At 43.1% G+C, this 24,035-nt stretch overlaps 1 protein-coding gene across 1 annotated transcript in view; it reads left to right on the top strand.

Moving 5' to 3' along the window:
* CDH13 (cadherin 13) overlaps positions 1–24,035 on the top strand; it is a 694,106-nt gene that overhangs the window by 560,666 nt on the left and 109,405 nt on the right. Inside the window, exon 8 of the mRNA XM_063141045.1 lies at positions 17,631–17,771. Within this exon, the coding sequence (XP_062997115.1) occupies positions 17,631–17,771 (141 nt within the window). The remainder of the gene's footprint in view (positions 1–17,630; positions 17,772–24,035) is intronic.

Below are 24,035 nucleotides of genomic sequence, written 5' to 3'. Positions count from 1 at the left end.
TCACCCAGTGGGTTTCCATGGCTGAGTGGGGACTAGAACCCGGATCTCCCGACTCCCAGTCCAACACCTTAGCCACTACACCACACTGGCTCTCTCCAAAGGTGGACCAGCCCACCCCAGAGCTTTCTGTCGGCTGTCGCCACCCCTAGCTCCCCCAAGGTCAAGTCTGTCACCTCCAGAATATCATCCATTCATCTTGCCCTTGGTCAGCCCCTCTTCCTTTTGCCTTCCACTTTCCCTAGCATCAGCCTCTTCTCCAGGGTGTCCTGTCTTCTCATTATGCGGCCAAAGTACTTCAGTTTTGCCTTTAATACCATTCCTTCAATTGAGCAGTCTGGCTTCATTTCCTGGAGTATGGACTGGTTGGATCTTCCTGCAGTCCAAGGCACTCTCAGAATTTTCCTCCAACACCACAGTTCAAAAGCATCTATCTGCCTTCGCTCAGCCTTCCTTATGGTCCAGCTCTCGCAGCCATAGGTTACTACAAGGAATACCATTGCTTTCACTATGTGGACCTTTGTTGCCAGTGTGGTATCTCTGCTCTTAACTATTTTATCAAGATTTGTCATTGCTCTCCTCCCAAGAAGTAAATGTCTTCTGATTTCCTGGTTGCAGTCAGCATCTGCAGTAATCTTTGCGCCCAGAAATACAAAGTTTGTCACTGCCTCCACATTTTCTCCCTCTATTTGCCAGTTATCAATCAAGCTGGTTGCCATAATCTTGGTTTTTTTGAGGTTTAACTGCAACCCAGCTTTTGCACTTTCTTCTTTCACCTTCGTCATAAGGCTCCTCAGCTCCTCCTCGCTTTCAGCCATCAAAGTGGTGTCATCTGCATATCTGAGATTGTTAATGTTTCTTCCTGCGATTTTAACTCCAGCCTTGAATTCGTCAAGCCCAGCACATTGCATGATGTGTTCTGCATACAAGTTGAATAGGTAAGGTGAGAGTATACAACCCTGCCATACTCCTTTCCCAATCTTAAACCAGTCCGTTGGTCCGTGGTCTGTTCTTACCGTTGCTACTTGTTCGTTATACAGATTCCTCAGGAGGCAGACAAGATGACTGGTATCCCCATACCACCAAGAACTTGCCACAGTTTGTTATGATCCACACAGTCAAAGGCTTTAGAATAGTCAATAAAACAGAAATAGATGTTTTTCTGGAACTCCCTGGCTTTCTCCATTATCCAGCGGATATTGGCAATTTGGTCTCTAGTTCCTCTATGCTTAAATAAATAAATAAATAAATAAATTGTTTGATTGTGAATGGATTTTTCTGAGAACATCTGTTGCTTTTCACGTTAGGAGTTGCAAACAGGGCATTTTTAGTGATTTGTAAACTGAAGCAAAATGCTTGTAGATCCGTAATTACTTTACTGTTGGTTTTGCAGTCCCGGTTCTGGCCTTGTTTCCTTATAGGGCAGCTATAGATGGAATTAGAACTTAAGTAGTTCTTCCTCTTATTTGCTATGCTCCCATGTTGTGGATTCTTCCAGATAATCTATTATCAATGTCTTTTCTTCTCTTTTCATTCTTCTTGTCCCAATCATGTCACAGCATTTGACTAACAGCACAGCCTAGAAGGCTGATACAACAGGAGTACTCTGCACACTATTGAAAATAAATGCAACCCACTTAATACTTCATTCATTTCATTTGTTATATTTCTACACCGCCCCATAGGCAAAGCACTCTGGGAGGCTCACAATTATTTTTTTTAAAAAAAGCCCATTAAAATACCTCATATAAAGTATAAAAACATTCACAGAAGAACATAAAACTAGGGATGTGCTCCGCTTCTAATCGGACCGGAGAAGCAATAGCGGAGCGGGGGGCTTCGCCTGCCCTTAAGGCGGAGGCGAAGAGGATTGGGGGGCCGGCGGAGCGTGGCGAAGAGGATCGAGGTGAAGGCGGATCCTTCGCCTCGATCCGGAGCTCCGCCGGAAAGGTAAGTGGGGTTTACCGGGCCCTGCCGCTGTCGCTGTCGCCCATGCGGCGACGGCAGCAGGGCCCGGTAACGCCCCCCGCCCTCCTCTCCCTTACCTGCCTCCGTCCGCAGTCCGTCACTGTCTTCAATTGAGCCCGTGGTTCCACCAGGAAGTCTGGGCCGCAGTAAGGCCCCCCTCCCCCTTGGTCCCTTACCGGGCTCTGCCGCCGTTGCCGCATGGGCGGCGATGGCGGCAGGGCCCGGTAACCCCCCCCCCCCCGCCCTCCTCTCCATTACCTGCCTCCGTCCGCGGTCCGTCAGCATCTCCAATTGAGCCCGTGGTTCCAGCAGGAAGTCTGGGCCGTGGCCCAGACTTCCTGGTGGAACCACGGGCTCAATTGAAGATGGCGACGGACCGCGGACGGAGGCAGGTAAGGCCCCCCTCCTCCTTACCGGGCTCTTCCGCCGTCGCCGCATGGGCGGCGATGGCGGCAGGGCCCGGTAACCCCCCCTATGGGGGGGACCGGAGCTCCGATCCGGATCCGGAGCTCCGAGCGGAGCGGAGTGGGCACAGGCGGAGTGGGGGCGGGGCGGAGCGGGCCGATCCGAAAATGGCGGATCTTAAAGTGAAGCGGAGTGGGGGGTCCGTGCACACCCCTACATAAAACAGAGAGCACAAACAACAACATATGTCTAAAACAATTTAAAAAGCCAGAGACAATAGGACCTGATCAAAAAGTCTTGATATATGCTTGCAAATGTCAGCGGAAAAAAATGTAGTTTTAACATGGCATCAGAAATATGACAATGGTGTGTATATATATATATATATATATATATATATATATATAGTATTAAGCTGGGGTGTTTGTGTGTATAATGGAAAATTGTGTTGATTTTCTGATTCTTGGGGGGGGGAAGTATTCCTACAAAGATGCTGATTTCATCCCCCGTGATTCACTAAGCATTTTTTTATTATTATTATTGTAAAACATCAATGGTATAATTGAAATCCATTTTATGTGTTCTTTCCTCTGATGATTTAGAATTAGTTCAATTTATATTCCTAGGGAACTACCCAACAAGCACATAAATGGAGCCTCTCAAATTGTATTTCGTCCATAGGCAAGGCTGATATCATTTGCTGATTCATTATCCTCCCAGCAGGGTGCTTGGTTTTTAGAAAGCTACCTGGAATTATTACTGGCAGTAGCACACTAAACTAAAATAAGCTTTACATATTTTTTTTTAAAAAAAAAAATAAGAGAGAAGGGGGGGGGAATAAAATCCAAATAGATAATGGAACCACTGATTACAACTATCATTTGAAGACCTACTTTGATTAAAGTATGGTCTGCAAAACTGTAAATACCATGGATGCTTCAAATGTGACCTCAGTATGTACAGTAGCGTACTGGATGGTGCTGCATTTGTGCAAAATTGGAAACGGGGAAAAACAAATCTGATTTCCTCAATGGGTGAATGAAAGTCACCTGGTGATCCATGAAAGGGTAAGTCTGCCTGGAAAGTTATGTTTTCAGGAGGCGATTAAAGGATGCTACATTTTCTGCCTCCCGAACCACATGACAGAGGGTCTTCCAGAGGGTGGGTTCCACAACAGAGAAGGACCACTGTTGAGGTTCGTCATGGCAACATTCTGTTCATTTTGACGTGATGAGCAGGGCCTCCTCTGATTATCATAAATGTCATCTCGGTGTATATAAGGGAAGGCGGTCTGCTACGTATTCTGGTCCCAAGTTGTTTAGGGCTTTATAGGATAGTATCGTAACCTTGTACGTGGCACAATAGCTAACAGGCAGCCAGTGTAGTTCTTTTAAGACAGGTTTTATATGGGCATAGCTGGGTGTCTCAGTGAGCACCCTAGCTGCTGCGTTCTGCACACGCAGCGGCTTCTGGACCAAACACTCTATAAATTAATTTTAACGTTGCTGTTTTAAAATTGTATTTTAAATTTGTATTTCTGCACTGCTGCTGATTTTATCCTGCTTGTGCTTTTATACTGTAATATTTTATATTGTGGTTTTATTTATTTTTATTTATTACATTTCTATACCGCCCAATAGCCGAAGCTCTCTGGGCGGTTCACAAAAATTAAAACCATCATAAAACCACCAACAGGTTAAAAGCACAAATACAAAATACAGTATAAAAAGCACAACCAGGATAAAACCACGCAGCAAAATTGATATAAGGTTAAAATACAGAGTTAAAACAGTAAAATTTAAATTTAAGTTAAAATTAAGTGATAAAATACTGAGTGAATAAAAAGGTCTTCAGCTGGCGATGAAAGGAGTACAGTGTAGGCGCCAGGCGGACCTCTCTGCGGAGCTTATTCCACAACCGGGGTGCCACAGCGGAGAAAGCCCTCCTCCTAGTAGCCACCTGCCTCACTTCCTTTGGCAGGTTCTGTACTTTGAATGGTTTTAATTTTTGTGAACAGCCTAGAGAGCTTTGGCTGTTAGGCATTAGAGAAATGCAATAAATAAATAAATAAATAAAATAAAATAAACACATGCGTAGCTAAATGTCAGACCACATACAATTCCTTCTTTGGGGAGATTCATTATAACGCAACAAGTGAAGTTTGCTGTTCAGTCTCCTATGATATCTCCCTTGCATTATACTTATTTCCTTGAAGAAAGACCTGTGTGTGATCTGAAATGCGTTGGAACCTTTGTTGTCGTGGTGGTGGTGGAGGTTGAATAAAATATACCTTTTGTCTATCCCTTTGCTTTAGCCACTTGGGAAATCTTTTAAAGCCCTGTACATGTGAGGCAGCTGTACACACAATTGTAACCCCCAGTTTGACCGGATCTCCATGGCTGATGTCAAAGAGAAGTTGCAGGTTTTTTCTCTCACTCCATGCTTAGACTATGCGCATGGAAATAACCACAATAGGCTTAGAGTTGATCAAAATCTATAACATCCCCCCCCGCTCCAATGCTAACAGTGTCCCTAACAGCTGCTTCAATTTAGTATGGGTGAGTGGGGGAAGGTCATGAAAAAAACTACCCCACTGTCCTATAAATATTTAAGAATGTAAACATCACGCCGGAGATGTAAAATTGGAATTGCAGGATGTTTTACACCTTACGGCACTAATTTTCAAAATAACCTCTGTGATTTCATGCAGTTGAGGTAAGTTTGTCAGGACATTCCAGTAATTGAGTTTTCCTGGGTATTCTGACCACTGGGGCTAATTTGCAAAGCAGATTAAGCAGAGGAATACATTTTCTACCTTGACCTTTATCACATTACTTTCTCGTTTGGGAATAAGAAGGTATATTGAGGGGAATGTAACCTTAGTGATCCTCATTTGTAAAAACTGTGGTGTGTGTGTGTGTGTGTGTGTGTGTTCCTGCTATTAACCCAGTAAGGTTGGTTTGGATTCTCTTAATAATAATTGTTTTCAATTTGGCATAAGGGAGTTGGTGTAAAACATGATAACTTCCATTACCTTGGTAGAAGATATTCTAGTAACTGCACACTCAAGGAAAACCTTAGTTTTCCCCTTTATGTAAGAAGACTGTCTCTATATTTTAATGTCACACTTTCAAATGCAGCATGTAATCAGATTCAGAGAGTTCAAACTGATTTGGGGGAACTTTCCATTCAAATACAATAAAAATGAAATCCACCAGAACTTCTTCAATCCAATTGTGGTGTCTTAAAAGATTATTTCCGTACATGATGCAGCTGATCAGAATTCTTTGCGGATTATAGGAGACAAATTACCTGCCTAAATAGTAGGGAAAGCAGACAGTATTGAGGTGCTGAACTTGGTGATAAGCATAAATAATCTGCAATGCCAGACTTCTGGAAGAGGGGGGAAGAAATTACACATTTAATGAGTGAAACTGTGCAGGTTTGGGGGGTGGGGGTTCAAATCTTAAATGTGCTCCAAGAAAGACCATGATCAACATGTGTTTAAGGAGACCTTACAAAGCATCCCACCCTGAGTTGCATCCAATGTTAGTCTAACTGAAGTCCCATTCATTGCACTCTTAAGTAGGACTAACCCCATGTCTACTTCATAAACATAGAAGATCAGGATCCAAGATCAAGCTGCTTCATACAAATGTGACTAATCTCTATTTATTTATTTATTTATTTATTTATTACATTTTTATACCGCCCAATAGCCGAAGCTCTCTGGGCAGTTCACAAAAATTAAAACCATAATAAAACAACCAACAGTACCCCTTGAGCTCATGCATATGGAAGCTTCATGAGAGTCCTCATGGATCAGACTAAAGGTCCATCTTGTCCGCCATCTTGCTTCCCATAGTGGACAACCAGATGCCCTTGGGAAGTTCACAACTTGGGAATGGAAACAACAGTCCTTCTCTGATGATTCTCCTCAGCAGCTGGTTTTCAGGGGCATCCTCTGAGTGTGAATTGTTCATCCACTCATTTTAATGTCATAATATATATCCAAACATACATACTGTACATTGGTGAGGATTTGCATAGGAGGCTCAGAGGATGGCAACAAGGGAGAGGGCCTTTTCAGTGGTCTCCCCCCCCCCCCCCAATTGTGGAATGATCTCCCCGAAGAGGCTTGCCAGGCACCAACATTGTTATCTTTTCGGCACCAGATCAAGACTTTTCTCTTCTTCCAGGGATTTAACAGCATTCAACAATGCTAAGTTTGTTTTGTAACGGACCCCAGAACTGTTGTTTTTATACTGTTGTTTTTATGTTTCTGATGGTTTTTAAATTTTGTATACTTTTTTTAATGTTTACTGTTTTTAACTTTTGTAAACTGCCCAGAGAGCTTCAGCTATGGGGCGGTATATAAATGTAATAAATAAATAGAAAAAAGGCATATGTTACTGGGAAATGTGTACAAAAATGTGTAGAAATTGTCATACACATTTTACCATATATACTAGAGTGACTAACATAAAAGAAATCATGTGTGTGTGTGTGTGTGTGTGTGTGTGTGTAATAAACACATGATTCCCCCCCACTTTCAAAAAAATGAAAATTTTAGGAAGAGAAGTAGATAGATTTATCCATCCTTAGATGAAATACGGTGGAATGGATTCATGAACAAACCCCAGTGAAATTGATGTGAAGCAGAAATAAACTAATCCATGCACCCTGATTTTAAATCATTTTCATTGAACATGCCAGATAAGTAGATATGAATGGGCATTGAAAACCTATTAAGAAGTATGGTATTTTCTCTTTCCTGCTTCTCCAGTTCCTCCCTAGGAATAATATCTCTTCTGTAGGTAGTACTAAATAGTCACTGGCTTTCATCACAACAAAAAAAACTATATTGCTTTGATTAAGCTGTACACCTTTCTTAGAAGCACAATAATTGGAAATTAGGGGACTAAAAAGGGAGTTGCCATTCTATTGTGAGTTTTGTGCATGCCAGGCAATGATTCAAGCTCTGATAAGGCAGCTGGCCTCTTGTTTCCTGTTTTCCACATAAACACAATGGGCATTTTAGCGTAAATTCTAATATTATGATAATCGCAGTAGCCACTTTCCTTCATATCTGATTCATCTTTGTCAAGGTTATGCATCGACTGCTTTAGATGTTGATGTTCCTGTGGATAGAGTGAATAGGTATTAATAGGGAGAGGGAATCCACAAAGTTCCCTGTTTTATGAAATAAACATAAACCACTATTTACTGCACATGAACGTTAGTTGAGTCATAATTTCTTTCTTTGTAAGGGCAGACAGTGATGGTTTAGAGAGAACTGTTTGTTGCTATGTGCCAGAGAAACCACTTGTCATCAGTACTATTTACATGGACATAATTTCTGTGAAGTCATACCTAATTGTCTCAAGGCACAACACCAACAGGGCGGACAGATTTTAGGCCAGTTGGACCATCAACTCTTTCTTTTCGTTTCTTCCCTAAAAAAAACTCTGAATCCACCAACCACAGACAGGTGCAAAATGGTGGCTAGGTGCAAAATGGTAGATCAGGGGGGGGTGGAGCCAATTAGTAGTGTTCTCTGATTGTAGTACACTGGGATAACTTGCATTTACAAGAATGAATCTGCACGCTGGCTAATACAGGGCTTGAGTTCTAATAGAAAACTAAAGCTGTGCAGCAGAGCTTCACGAAAACCTGGTCATGGTATCTCATTAATATCCATATTTTACAGGTGAGGATAAGAGATAAGCACTTCCTGGAGGGACAACCACAGCAGAGACTATTCTTGTTGTTAACTTGCAATTGTATTTGCTATTGTTAAATCATTGGAGGTTAGAAACCCTTGAAGATCTATTGTAAATCACCAAATCTACCTTCTGCAGGCGTCCATTTCCTATCAGTTGTGAACTCAGACATTTTTGGTTTGGACTGTTAGGGAGGTGATGAGATATACTGAGAATTGGAAGAATTAAAAACTGAAAGAAACAGAAATTGACAGATTCATCCAACCCGGAGACTTTTTCATCTTTGAAACTGCTAATGCTGCATTCCAAGCTCTAGAATTCATGTGTGACTGGGGCTTCCAGACTCTACTGGTTTCTGATGCTCCACACAGAGTTGCTAAGCAAATGAGCTGGTTTCTTCCCTGCCCTATGGAAATGTCCTCAGTGAAGAAGTATCTGTCATTCCACAGACGTTTTCTGGTTGTGCAATAGAGAGTCAAATCAATAGCATGGAAAGATGTGATCTGGGTGTGCCTATATCTGCATGGTAAGATCCTTTGTGATCAGAGCTTTCCCAATCTTCCAAAAGGCCTGCCACAAATTGAAGGGCCATCCAAGCAATATTCTGCAATCAGTTAAAAGGGAGACATATGGTAACAAATGTACCATAACCCTTTCCCCTGCCCTTTCTCTTCCTGCTATACTATTGAAACAGAGCTTCAAAAGAATTGAGTATCCATTCTTAAAGATTCTGGCTTAGCCTACCTTTCCCTAAAGCCCACTCCCATTTCTTCATAACCTTCAATAGGCATTCAGTAATGTGTTCAGCACCACTATCCCATTGAACATTTTGTGTTTCTGGCATGGGGCATAGCTGACGTGTAGAGGTCACCTTCCTTGTGTCTCTGGATTGAAGACATGCTTTACACCAGAAATATGAGGAAAACATTGCAGTGATTAAACCCCACCACAGATATGTCATTTCTCACTTCATTTGTCCCTTGTCTGAATAGTTATCACTTAGTTCATTCTAACTGCACCGAGCTATTTATATCATCCTGCTGTTATTTCTTCTGTGGACTTTTTTTTCAGTAATCTGTAGAAATTAGCTTTTCCAGCATTTCCCTGCAGTGCTGAATTGTTAATGTGCCTCAAAAACATAAGAAGAGTTCCATCTGGTCCAGCATCACACACACACACCGGCAGCCAATAGATCCCTCTGGGAAGCAGGGCTTGTACACAGAACCTCTGAACCCAGAGGTCCCGTATACATCTCGTGAGTAATAGCCTTTGAAATCCTATGTAAATTTGTCAGAGGTAAAAGACAGTAGGGGTGTGCATGGACCCCCCGCTCTGCCCCGCGGGCCGATCTGAAAATTTCGGGTCGGCCCGCTCCGCTCCGTGCCGCTCCGCCCATACTCCGCTCCTCTTCGCCACGGAGCTCCGGCTCCGAATCGGAGCTCCGCAGTGGAGGGGAGTGGCGCCAGGTAAGGCCGGGAGAGGAGGGCGGGAGGTTTACCGAGTCCTGCCGCCGTAGCTGCCCATGCGGCGATGGTGGCAGAGCCCGGTAAGGGACCAAGGGAGAGGGGGGCCTTACCTGCCTCCGTCCACGGTCCGTCGGTGTCTTCAATTGAGCCCATGGTTCAACCAGGAAGTCTGGGCCAATTGCGGCCCAGACTTCCTGGTTGAACCGGGGGCTCAATTGAAGAAGCCGATGGACCGCAGACGGAGGCAGGTAAGGGAGAGGAGGGGGGGGGGTTACCGGGCCCTGCCGCTGTCACCGCATGGGTGACAGTGACAGCGGCAGGGCCCGGTAAACCCCAATCATTCTAGTTCATATGTATTTAGAACTGATTTAAAATACTTAATGAGCAGTTTGAAATGGGGCCTACATTTCCTATCTGGCTGGGGCCTATTACCAGCTGTGCCCAGCCCTGTGTGGGAGTCCAAGATGGGGTGGTCTGTCAGATTCTTCCCACCCACCCACCCACACACACACACACACACACACTGCTTTGCCTCCCACTACCACTTACCCACCCAGCAAGTGGCTGACCAATCCCTCAGTGAGCTGCTATTTTGCATAAAAATGGCGGGTCGCTGTTTTATGCAAAAGGCCTTTTATGCAAATGGTGGCTCTAAAGCGACAATTTACATGAGATTACAAGTCCATGGCAGCTCGCTGAGGGGCCTGGTGGTCACTTGCGGGGCACCGACAGACCACCCAACAGCTTGTCCAAGAAGCTGAACAGGACTCTTTTGAGCAGAGAAAAAAGATGGTGGAGAAACTGATCACACTTACGTGATAGAATTCTCCTCTTTCGATGCAGACCACAAATTCTGACAGCCTTAGTAGTGCAGCAGGGTAAATAACTAACGTGCAAATTTATGGGATAATGAAAGGGTTCCCTGCTGTAATTATATTCATTCTCTCAACAGTGTTTGCACGTAGCTCGAGTTGATAGATGAGACACCAGACTAACCATGATTTAATGCCCGCCCATTAAGTTCATTATACATGCTTTTAACCTCAAATAAGCTTTGTTTAAAGCGAGTACTCTTCCTAGGACCAAGAGACATTGTCACACAAAGCCAACCAGACCTCACTTTTTTATGATTTGATAATATGGAAAACATAAACTGATTCAGAGTGAGTGTAATGCTACTGAAGGAAGCATTGACCTAAATCTGAGGGCCTTGCTAGACCTACCTTAGAATCCGTGTGGGAGGAGGGGCCAAGCTGTGCTAGAAGTAGCACAGCCTGTAGGCCCTGTCCACACGTGAGACGCGATGGGGACGAGAGAAGACCCGTCGCGTCCACCATTTCCCCTCTGCCTTAAAGCAGCCGCGTGCGCAGGAGCGCACCAACGGCCAAGGTAAGTTTTTTTAAAAAAAAATATAGGGACCCCTGCCCCCCTGCCCCCAATTCCCCCCCACGACTTCCTCTGGCCTCCGATCCCACCCCCTGTCCCTACCTGCTGTGTCCTGCTGCCGCCAATGTCCCTAGCCGCCCTGTCCCACTGCCGCCACTGTCCCCAGCCGGCATTTCCTGTTGTCACCATGTCCAGCCTGTGATGCCTGCTCAGCAGGCATCGCAGGCTGGACATGGCAACAGGGATCGCCATGTCCTGCAGGCTGGACATGGCGACAACAGGAAAAGCTGGCTGGGGACAGTGGCAGCAGCGGCGGCAGCAGGACAGGGCAGCTGGGGACATCAGCGGCAGCAGGACACAGCAGGTAGGGATGGGGGGGATCGGAGGCCAGGGGAAGTCAGGGGGGAATCAGGGGCAGGGGAAGTTGTGGGGGGGGATAAGGGGCAGGGGGCAGGAGCACTGCAGCCCGTCCGCCGCTTTTCCCGGCTACTCGCGCGTAAGTGCAGTAGCCGGAAAAAGCGGCGGAACGGTCCACACGCCCACGGTCCCGGCCTCAGCCCAACCTGAGGCTGGGACTGCGGGAAGAACCGCGCTACAAGCGGTTCCTGTTACTGCGGTGCCAGGGCTGCTCGAGTCCTGGCTGAGGCCGGGATCCCCTGTGCGTCATCTGGATGCACAGAGACGAACATGGGCCTCGCACCGCGCTAACCCGTGGTCTAGCATCTGCCCCTGTCAGCTTCATTCGTCTTCATTGGCGTCACCATGTCACAAAATTGGATTGGCCGCGTGACATTCCTTGATCCTAAGAAAAGGTTTGGTTGCTGCTTTTGCGCCATTTTATTTTTCACCCAGGACTCCAAAGACGCTTTGTGCTGGCATGGAAAGAAATCATAGTTGGGGTGGGGGGCATTTCAGGTCACTCAAAAATATTTGGTAGCAAAAATGCTCATCTCATTCCAATTTTGAATATTTGTAACACTCCTTTCCAAAATGACCCAGGCAGCTCACAGTCGGAAATTAATGTCGATTAATTACGACATTTGCTCTGTTTGTGTGTGAGAGAGAGGGAGAGATCAAATGTATAGTGAGTGACCCATCTTATGTGAACATACTGTACCAATCTTGAAGGAATATACATTAGCCACAGTAAGAAGAAATCAGAGATACCATGAAATACATTATTGCCAAATACTTTAGATGGAAAATATTTGAAAAAAAATTCCAAAAAGTTTGCTTTCAGAAATCAATCATATCTGTCATAACTCAGCAGTAAGACAAATTCCTAAAGTATTAGTAATAATCCCTTAAACCTCCAGATATATGTATCATTGCCTTACTAAATATTAAGAAATATTTCATCTATTCCAGCTATGAATAGAGGTGTCACAGATGTTCCAAGAGGGGGGAAGAGTCTGATACACTCCCCCCTCCCAACTTGGCTTCTTGGACACCGTTCCCTGAGCAACCACACTCTTAATGAACCTGTTTGCCAAGAGCTGTGCAGTCCGCGAGTGCCTGAAGGCCACCCAAACCTTCAGTGAGCTACCATTTTGCATAAAAATGGTAGTTCGGGGTTTCCCGGAAATGCAATATTACATAAATGGCGGCCGAAAAGGGGCTATTTACACAACAGTACAGGCGTACATGGTCCATTGATGACTGTAATGTTGTGTAAATGCCATCTTTATGGCTGCCATTTACACAACATTACATTTCCGGAAGACCCTGAGCCACCATTTTTATGCCAAACAGTGGCTTGCCAGGCAGTCTAGCAGCTTGCACAGCGCAGGGAGCTGGGGCAGGGAGCTAGGGCAGTTCAGCAAGCACCCAGCGAGCACGGGCAGAGGTGAGTCCACTCATGCCTAGCTCCGAATATCTCCTGCAACATTGATTAAAAGGTTCGGTCAAATACCAAAAGCTTCATAGCCTTCCATGGAAAAAACTTGCTCCATGACTGGTCCTATGTTGTAGCCAAGCTTGCTGAGGTTTCATGACATTTTTAAGCCTTACGAAGCAAAGGAATTGTTTCAGACAGATGAATATGTATGTATATATATATATATATATATATATATATATATATATATATATATCTCAAAAGGGCAAAGAGGGTAGGAAACTTAAGCACTGCAGAGACAGCTACACTTCTGGTACATAATCGTTTGCATGGAGAGATGGGTGAAATGTCAAGTCCGATACAGCTCAGTTTCTCATTTTTCCTACATTAACTTTATTTTCTCCTGTTGCCACATCAATTTGTGAATCTTTTTTTAAAAAAGTCTTCATGAAGCTTCACATATTTCTGTACACATTTTTATTCACTTTTCTAAATATACATGTTTTAACATCCACATTTTTGCAAGCAATTTCCCCCAATAGTTCTGTGCACTTTGCCCTGAGATATATCTTTTGGTGGACACTTTGTACCCTGTTTTGTGCATATTTTCTGATTTGCAAATTGCAACATAAAATTCAGGAAAGTACAAATGTCTCCATATCCCTGCATTGGTTCAAGTAGTCCAAATTTGGTAAGGTTTCATTAAAAGGCAAACCCAGCACCTTTCTCACACATCCCCAATTCACAATACATGGATGATGATGATGATGATGATGATGATGATGATGATGATGATGATGATTCAAAATTAGGGATGTTGCATTCACCTGACTTGATCCAGGAAGCCAGTGGTCTCCCTGACCCCTGGGCCCAGCTCGGCAACTGGCCGACAGCCATTCACCCTAATCCGGAGCTTCCATTGTCCTCAACAATGGTGGCTCTGGAAATTGTGTAATTCCAAAGTTGTGTAAATGGCAGGTTAATACCAAGGCAGGTTAAGGAGTGATAGTGCTGGCTGTGATTTTCATACTCTTCAGGCATGACGCAAATTCTGATGCAAATAGCTGCAAAAAAAGCAAATGCTATTTTGGGCTGCATTAATAGAAGTATAGCTTCCAAATCATGTGAGGTACTGATTCCCCTCTATTCAGCATCTTGAGTACTGCATTCAGTTCTCGGCACCACACTTCAAGAAGGATGCAGACAAGCTGGAGGGGGTTCAGAGGAGGGAAACGAGAATGATCTAGAGAAAGTCCTATGAGGAGAGACTGAAAGCACTGGGCATGTTTAGTCTGGAGAAGAGAAGATTGAGGGGAGACATGATAACAATCTTCAAATAGTTGAAAGGTTGTCACACGGAGGAGGGCCAGGATCTTTTCTCGATCATCCCAGAGTGCAGAATAATGGGCTCAAGGTACAGGAAGACAGATTCTGGTTGGACATCAGGAAAAACTTCCTGACTGTTAGAGCAGTTCGACAATAGAACCAATGGCCTAGGGAGGTTGTGGGCTCTCCCACCCTAGAGGCCTTCAAGAGGCAGCTGAACAGCCATCTGTCAGGGATGCTTTAGGGTGGATTCCTGCATTGAGCAAAGTGTTGGACTTGATGGGCTTATAGGCCCCTTTGAACTCTACTGTTCTATGATTCAAAGAAGAAGAAGAAGAAGAAGAAGAAGAAGAAGAAGAAGAAGAAGAAGAAGAAGAAGAAGAAGAAGAAGAAGAAGAAGAAGAGCATTGAGCAGGGGGTTGGACTCGATGGCCTTGTAGGCCCCTTCCAACTCTGCTATTCTATGATTCTAAGTTTGGAGGCTCTTATTTAGGCAAAATTATTTTAGGAATTCTAAGGGAAACAAAACCAATTTTGATAAATATAACTTTAGGAAAATATTGGCTTGGTTATTGTCCAATATAATACGGACAATATTGCCCATGCTGTGAGAGCTGAACATATAGGTGTCCATCAAATACAACCACAAGGCATGCAAGTATACAGGGGGAAAGGGGTCAAACCATGAAATCAAGTTAGGCATCAGAATCCAGAAAGGATTACTAGCATTCTCAGTCAATTTGATAGAAAATAAATTGCTTTCAAAAAGAAATTCAAAAGAGAAGAACACTTTGGAGACATTGTCATGGGTCAGGGTCAGGGTTCTTGTGCTTATCTTCCTTATTTTCCTTATCAGGGAAGTGGTGCGCATGTAACAGTACAATCCAAAGTCTTCAGCCCTAGAGAGTAAGGCCCACTGAACACAGAATTACTTCTGAATAAACATGAATAGGTTTGCATTGTAAACCTGCTTGGGGTTGCAAGGGATGATGATGATGATGATGATGATAATTTTATTTGTTACCCGTCTCTCCCTTTGGATCGAGGTGAGGCACAACACACATGCAACATTATACAACTAATTAAAACATTTAAAACCAATACATCACTAAAAGCAGCACATCATTAAAAGGCAAATTTAAAAATCAAGTGAGTAGGCCTGCCAGAAGAGATCAGTCTTCATGGCTTTCTTAAATTCCGGAAGACTATTAAGTTGATGAATCTCTCCCAGCAAGCCATTCCACAAACTGGGAGCGGCAGAAGAAAAGGCAATCCCGCAGGTAGCCTGGACCCAAACCATGTAGGGCTTTAAAGGTGATAACCAACACTTTATACTTTGCCCGGAAACTAATTGGCAGCCAGTGCAGAGATTTTAAAACTGGTGTAATGTGGTCACCCCTAGGTGTACCGGTAACCAGCCTGGCTGCTATATTTTGAACTAGTTGAAGTTTCCGGACTAGGCATAAAAGTATTGGACCAATTGGCTACAAATCTTTTATAATCAGGCTGCTAGCTGTACATTTTCCAAAACACATTCATTCGACGATTCAACATTTCCTCCTGACCAGTTCCTCACTTTTGGCTACGTGAAAAATGTATAGATGTTTGGGGTGAAGAAAAGAGGCATAATTGGGTCCTAAAATTTGATAGACACTCACCTTTGAGGACCCTCATCATTGCTGGCTTGCCTTTTGATTATCTTTTTTCAGTGAGAACTCTGCAGGAGCTCATCAGTACTCAGAAATTGTCACCAGCCTCCCTTGAAAACACATCGTACTCGGTTATCCTCCCCAGTATCACGTGGGACTTTTTCATCTCCGCATTCCCTCTGTGCCTGTCTCTTTCTTTCCCATTGCCATCATGGAGTTCTCCTCTCATTCAAATCCCTCTCTGTTGCTTGTGAAGAGCAGGCAGGAGAACATCACCAACGAAGATTACTGGTACCCTCATGCCTTATTGATGCAGAAAAACCTCCCTGTCAGCAAATAGGCAAAGAGTTATGACGGATCGTTATTTCTTGGAATACTAAAGTGAATGGTTCCGTTATCCTATCTACCAAAATTTGCACCCACTGAAATAAATAAATAAATAAACAAGTGAATGGCAAAAACTATAGCTGTTGTTTGGGCGAAAAAGAGATGAGCAGCCCTGCACAAGTTGACAAATTCTGTCGGGAACTGTATGTGCCATTAAAATAATACTCTGTGTGTGTGTGCCCCGTTCAGTCTTTCCAAAAGGGGTTATAGGAAGATGCAAGTGAGAAGTGAGGCTGCCCTGAGTAACTCCACCCCTAATACTGCATGTGCTGAGTAGCTCTGTCCTGTGGCTTACACATGGATTGTGCATGGATTCTTGGGCCACAGCTAGACCTGAGGTTTATCCTGGGATCATCCAGGGTTCGCCCCTGCCTGAGCACTGGATCCCCTGTGTGTCACAGGCTGGAAACAGGTTTGACCCCTGGACGATCCAGGGATAAACCTTAGGTCTAGCTATGGCCTTGGTCACATGGAAGCCACTGTGTAGGGAAGTCAGCCACTGGGAAATACGTTCTGGTTTTAGCTTGATGGAATTCCCTGGTGTATCCAAGGTGGCTCACATTTGTAGGCTGAGGCACAAGATTTCCTGAACTCCAAGAACTTTTTGCATATTTTTTGTTTCTATTTGGGCACATAGAGATCCGCGCAGGCTGCACCTGCAATTTGTGCAAACTGTGACTGGAAATTTGCATAACTTGCACACATTCTGGCCAAAATGTGTACAAATCTCTATTTATGTAAATAAATAAGAAAAATACAGAAAATCATGAACGGGCCTGAATCGATGCGGATTGAGTTGTGTCCATTCCTGGAAAAGTGGACCAAAGTCTGGGAGGAGTCAACTAAGGGAAGTTCATCAAGCTCCTCCTCCAAAAATATCCCTCTGACGTCCCTAGTACAACTGTGCATGCTTACCCCACATCTCTCCAGATGTCCATGCATATCCCTGAGCTATACAGTATATGTGCTGGGGTCAGAGCTACTCAGCATGGCTCCACTTGCATGTTGTTGTAACCCAGGGGTGAGCAAATGTTGTGACCTTCTTGGTGTTTTGATCTACAACTTTCCTAGTTCCTCGATCACATCACAATCTCCGAATTGCATAAACTTCGATGGCAGATTCCTTTTGGGTCTGCATTTATTTCCAGGAGTTACAAACTGGCCAAAATGAACAGAAACCAAGTTCTCACACATCCCTACAACATTATGTCTGTACTACTGCCAGTGTTAAAGTATAGAACGTTTCCATCTAGAGCCAGGCTAAATAGCCAATACTGATGTAGTGAAGGCCTGCCTGCTTTGGTAATGACCATGTTGCCTGCCATTTTCTAGAAAGATCCATGGTTAGCATTACTGCACCTTGCTGGAAACAAATTACATTGATCAGTTGTATCTAATGGTGCCTCTAGTGTAGTAATAGATATTTCGAAAGCTAATTGAATTTATTGTTCACTGGGTAACTTTTCTTCCTTTCCCACTTCTACAGACAATGGAAAATCCAAAGTATGAGCTAATAATAGAAGCAAAGGACATGGGCGGCATGGATGTTGGGTTAACGGGCACTGCTACTGCAACTATCGTGGTTGATGACAAAAATGATCACGCACCAGAATTCACCAAGAAAGAGGTAAATGTTATTATTATCTCTCTTTTCTCGCTCATGTCGGTTTTTCTAGATGGACATGATGGGCTTTGCCAAGTCATGCTGTCTTTTACTGATTCAGGGATTTCCTGACAATTGAACATGTTTTAAGTATGAGTGCTGTCTGGATGTGGTGTGGATGCATTTTGGTAGGCCCAGTTTCTGAAGGTTTTCCATATAGTTTTTTGATGTAATGCCGGGGAATGTTGTGACTAACGAAATAATTGTGACCTTTCCCTGTTGCCGTAGTTCTTTAACTTCCATAATCAGTGGTGTATATTTCTCTCTCTTTTCCTCTTCCTTTTCTACAACATTTTGTCATTATTATTATTACAATACAAAACAATCAAGTGTTGATTGACCTGATCTTGAATTTAAAACAGGGATGGCATATATGGAGATAGAGAGGTGCTCCTTCAGGATGTAAGTGTCAATTAGCAACTCTCTAGTTCCACACACATGACTGTTATACATGGGTCTGTGCCATTGGTGGCAGAAGTAACATATGGCTGTCTCTAGCTCTTACTGATAGTAGCTGTGTCCTAGGAGAGGCATTGCAACATTTAAAATGGGGGGGGGGACAAACAGCACAAAAGCCATAAAACCAATTATGATTGGGAGCTGGGGAAGATGGGGTGGGGCCAGAAAATGGTGGCATTGTCATCTGGGGAACCTGGAGGGTTGAATATAGCAAGGATGCATTTCCCTGCTGCTTGTTTGGCTTGGTGCATTGCAAAGTTCGGATCCAGTTGCCAGGGTGTACCACGAGATTCCTCCAAGAAGGAGGAAGGAAAGCAGTGACCAGGTAGAGAGAGCTGGAAGACCTAGAAGGACATTCTTTGGGGTCCCAGGGGGCGTGTTTCCCCACGAGCCAAGAGATACAGAAAAGTCCAAAACTCTTTTCCTTCAATCAAAGGTCTCTGCAGGTAGACTAGGGAAGGTATATTTTGTTATTTAATTGATGTTCCACCATGACACACAATAAATACTTTCCAAAATCACCTGTGGTTTTGTATAGGTCTACCTGCATTTCAAATTAGGGATGGGAGAACCTGTCAATGTCAGTTTCACTCACTTTCTCAGAATAATAATAATAATAATAATAATAATAATAATAATAATAATAATAATAATAATTTGTTACCCACCTCTCCCTCTGGATCGAGACGGGGTACAACACAAATGCAAACACCATAAAATACATATAATTAAAACATTCAAAACTAATACATCATTAAAAGCAGCACATTATTAAAGCATCTTAAAATTCAACTGGATAGGCCAGCCAGAAGAGACCAGTCTTTATAGCTTTCTTAAAATCTGGAAGACGGTTAAGTTGATGAATCTCTCCCGGCAGGTCATTCCATAATCTGGGAGCGGCAGAGGAAAAGGTCCTCTGGGTAATTGTTGTCAGCCTTGTTTTTGTTGACTGGAGTAAACTCTTCCCAGAGGACCTGAATGTGTGGGGAGGATTGCACAGGAGAAGGCGATCTCGCAGGTAGCCTGGACCCAAACCACGTAGGGCTTTAAAGGTGATAACCAACACTTTATACTTTGCCCGGAAAATTGGCTTTATATATAACTATTTCTGCCTCACTTTGCAAATGTGACCAAAATCACACACAAAAACAGGATGTGTGCACTTTTTGTTTTTTGCAAGCCAGTTTTCCTTAATATATTTCATTTTTGTGCATACTTTCCCCTAATATATTCTTTTTGTGTTCACGTTTCCTTAATATATCCAATATTTTAAATGCAAATTGCTTCACAAAATTCTGAAACGTGCACATTTCCGTGTGGAGGTTCAGCAGGTTCAAATTGGATCAGTTTGTATAAAAAAATTGGTCCAAACTAATTTCTCCTCTATCTCTAATTTCAATTAGGCCACGAGAATATCAAAGAACAGGCTTTTAAAACTTTGCTGAGACTCTGACTTTCCCTTAAGGATGTTCCATTGCCTCTTACATATTAAATTGCGTGTGATATGGGTGCTGGACGGAACTTGGTTGGTGGTAAGAGAAAGCAAATACTGACATAATCCTTATAGATTATTCAGTTGAAGAGGGGTGGGGAGACACTATGGAAATTGGGAAATAAATGAATGAATGCCAGATTTGGTCTCATCTTCCCCAACATTCTTGGGCTGATTGATATTGTTTCACAGAAGTCTGTATTTATTTGCCTGTCACCTGTTTTCACTTGGAGCTTACCTTCATTTGAATCAAAAGCGGCAAGATGAAACTTGATAGAAATCATCATCTTTTGTCAGGAAACCAGTGAACACTTTCCCTTTGAGAGCATCTGATTTTGACAGTGCCATAATGACTTTTCCAATAACAGAGCCTCTAAATTTAGTATCACTTTCTTTCCTTGAAGGATGAATTCTATAATAGCAATTTCATTTTTATTTTTTTAAAAAGGGGGTGGTTAGGGTGGGAGAAAGAAACCCTGGAGTTCTCCCATTGTTGCGAAGAACACATCTGTGTGGGGCAGAAAAATGGATGAGAGATACAAAAAAAAAATGTAGATTACAATATCAGTATGGAGCTGTGCTTATCTCACAGCTTTGCAGAGTTTTCATATCACAATATTCCTACTGTCGTGTTTCTCAAACCCTCCTGCCATCTTGGGAGACAGTAACGAGGCCTGCTAAGTAATCCACAAAGCTTTATTCAAGCAATAAACATCTCTTCCCAACAGAAGAGAGTCTAGTCTCTAGGAACTTTCTCCTAGGCCAAATTATGCAAACTAAGCGAGACAATTGTTCTTTCAAGAAGAATGGAAAGCCCTTTCCCAAGACGTGGTAACTTCAGAGAGACTAGTTCTGAGGCAGCTTCTGACTGGACACCAGCCAGGCTGACTTTCTCTCACCTTCCTTTAACTCTGCCCATTTTAGTCTGTGGCATACTCTAAGATTAGCTAGCCTCTCCATGCTCTCCTCCTTGGAAGAATATTGGCTTCCCACTGACTGTGTATTGTTTGCTCTTGAAGAGATAAGCTCTGGAGAGGGCTCACTCCCAGCTAGCAAAGAACCCATGAGAGCTTTCTCCCCCACTGCTACAGGCTGGCCTGTTTCTGGTGCCGACTCCTCTACTTCAGAGTCTGATTCTGATTGATCACCTGTAACACCTTCTTCCAACCCAGAGGGAGCAGAGCTAGACATGACACCTAGAGATGCACAAGTGAGGGGGGGAGAGGGGGGTCCACTATGTATGCAAGTTTAGAAGCTAAAATGTTTAGCTTAAAGTATATTGTATGACTCTGTTGTTCGTCATTCTCTCTTTCCCATGCACACTCAATGTCTCCCTTTAGCACCTGTCAAATGGCCTTCAATTGGGGGCTTTGATTACAGCATATTTAGGAATATTGGAAGCTGCTGTGTCCTGAGTCAGACCATTGGTCCATCTTGCCCAGCTTTGTCAACACTGACTAGTAGAGTCTCTCTGGGATTTCATCAGGACACTTGCCTAGATCTACCTGGAACCTTAAGCATCCCATGCAAGTGTTCTGCCATGGGTTTCCATCCCTCCATAATTGCTTTGATGACTTTAGAAGAAGAGAATCATAGAGTTGAAAGGGGTCCTAGAGGTCATCTAGTCAAACCCCAGTGCAGGAAACTTGCAAATAATGTATCCCTGACAAATGCTAAATACATTCAGGAAATGACACCCCACCACCTCCCAAAGCTCTTTCTGTGAAGATATTTATTTGAGATAAAATATTGTATTGTAAAGTTCTGTGGGGTATATCATTCATTCCCCTATTACAGATGGGGGTGTACCCATGACTTTTTGGCCTAAAACAGACTTCTGGCCTATTATACCTGATTTTCTGGCCTAAAACAGACTTTAGCTAAAGTTTAGAATGGTCACAATGAGTCCCGTGAATAAGAAGGATTTGAATAGCGGTGTTTAAAGTTTGCATCTACAAGCAAACCGAAGACCTACTAAGAAATGCACAACTCATTTCTGATTTATCAAGAATAATGATAGCATTATGAGACTGAAAGCCATTAACAAAACTATACTGAGATAATAAAAAATGGCCTTGAAGGAGAATAGTTTTAATAAAATAAAAAGAAGCGAAAAAGCTACAAAGGTTGAAACACCTTGCTCTCTTTTTGCTTTTTGTTACTCTCCTTTTGTTTTAGTGTTATCTACTTGATGGTGATTCATTCTGAAGAGAGTAATTGCAATTTTGCTCCAGTTAATAATTATTCATTCCACAATTTCAGGTTGAGGGGCTAGAGGTGAGAGCAAGGAGGAATCACAGCAGCAGCATCAACCATTAAAACATTGTGTCAGCTAATAAAATCGGATGACAGCTTAAGCAGAGGGTTAGAGTAGTGGCATCGTGGGGGAGGTTGCCAAGATCCTATTGCACAATGAACTATACCCAAACTTGATGTAAACGTCCTTTGGAGTTAGTGGAAGACCTTTCATCCCATTTACCTTGGTGATGGAGCTACGCCTGGGAAAGAAATCCGTATGGTTTATATTTTAAAGTGAACTTTCAAATCAATGCATGAACCAGAACTCAGTTAACCTTCAAAACTCACATTTCACCAAGTTTTGCAATGCAACTCAATAAATTTAAAAAGTGTACGAAGATGTGTGTATTAGGAGAACATGTACAAAAATTAGATATTCCTAGATACACCTACACTCAAGCGTGTATTATATGAAGAAAATTGCTGGCGAGGAAATGTGTATGTTGGGCAACATTGCATACAAAATGCATGTACTTGGATAACTTCTCATGCAAACTTAAAAAGAAAAAAAAAGAAATCTCAAAGTTCAAGGTTAATCAATAGTCCATTCATGCCTGTAATCTTGCACAAATGGCCACTGTATGGACACCATTTGCATAAGGGTATTTTATTTAAAACAACAGGCCACCATTTTTACACTAAAGGTTGGCTTGCTGAGGGGCTGGGTGGCTGGGTGCCTCTCACCAGGAACCTACAGTCTGCCCACAAATCATTCAGGGACCAAACGGGGTGGGTGAATGGCAGGGGGGGCATCAAGCAGCATGCAGGGTGAGAGTGTGGGGTCGTCCATCCATCCCTACTTCCCTAAACACAGGTAGGGAGTGTTCACTATCACTTTGAAGTAGGGCTTAATAACAAAAATCAAGAGCTGTCTGGGACAACTGGCATCTAGATCAATTTCATCTTCTGCCCAGTCCATCCAGGCTCCTTCTTATTTATTTATTACATTTATATACTGCCCCATAGCCGAAGCTCTCTGGGCAGTTTACAGACGTTAAAACAATGAACATTAAAAACAGATATGCAAAATTTAAAAGCACCAAAACTATAAAAAAACACAATATCCATTTAAAACAACTGAACCGCCCAGAGAGCTTCGGCTATTGGGTGGTATAAAAATGTAATTAATTAATTAATTAATTCATTCATTCATTCATTCATTCTCGGGTCAGTTAAAAACTCAGCATATGCTTCTAAATGCTGTTAAATGCCTGGGAGAAGAGAAAAGTCTTGACCTGGCGCCGAAAAGATAACAATGTTGGTGCCAGGCGAGCCTCGTCAGGGAGATCATAGTTCTTCCATAGTCATAACTTAGGCAGGATCTACACTACTGCTTATAATGGTTTATAATGGTTATGACAACTGTTCAGGCCCAGGACACATTACAAATACCATTTTCATACCATTTTTAAAGTGTTATATTCTGCTTGGTGTATATCGGCCCTTAGTGTCAAGCCTGGGTCTAGCAATTTCATTTTCTGCCCAGTCCATCCAAACTTCTTCTTCCATAGTCATAATTTATTGTCAAGCCTGGGTCTAGCAATTTCATCTTCTGCTCAGTCCATCCAGACTTCTTCTTCCATAGTCATAATTTAGTGTCAAGCCTGGGTCTAGCAATTTCATCTTCTGCTCAGTCCATCCAGACTTCTTCCATAGCCATAACTTAGTGTCAAGGCTGGTTCTAGCAGGGATGCAAAGAAAGAGCTCTGTTTAGGAACCTCAGTTGCCCAGTGGGAGTTTTGCTCTTCATTTGAAAATGAGATACCTCCATCGCATTACAAAAGCTAGGTTTTTGACACTCCCCTCAATTTCAAAATGGTGTTTGATGAATTGCTCTTAGACCCATGGTTCCAGAAACAGAAGTCCCAAACTCCTTTGGGTGCACAAAAGCAGTGGTGAGGTTCTTTGGAACCAGGACTCAGTGTATGCATGAGTAAGTCCCCATTGCCTTTAGAAACGGTGGCTGTTACAAGCAGCTA

Source organism: Elgaria multicarinata, chromosome 14 (genome assembly GCF_023053635.1).
Source record: "Elgaria multicarinata webbii isolate HBS135686 ecotype San Diego chromosome 14, rElgMul1.1.pri, whole genome shotgun sequence".
Lineage (NCBI taxonomy): Eukaryota > Metazoa > Chordata > Lepidosauria > Squamata > Anguidae > Elgaria > Elgaria multicarinata.
Note: the sequence above shows the minus strand (reverse complement) of the source record. Positions and strands in the feature narration are given on the sequence as shown.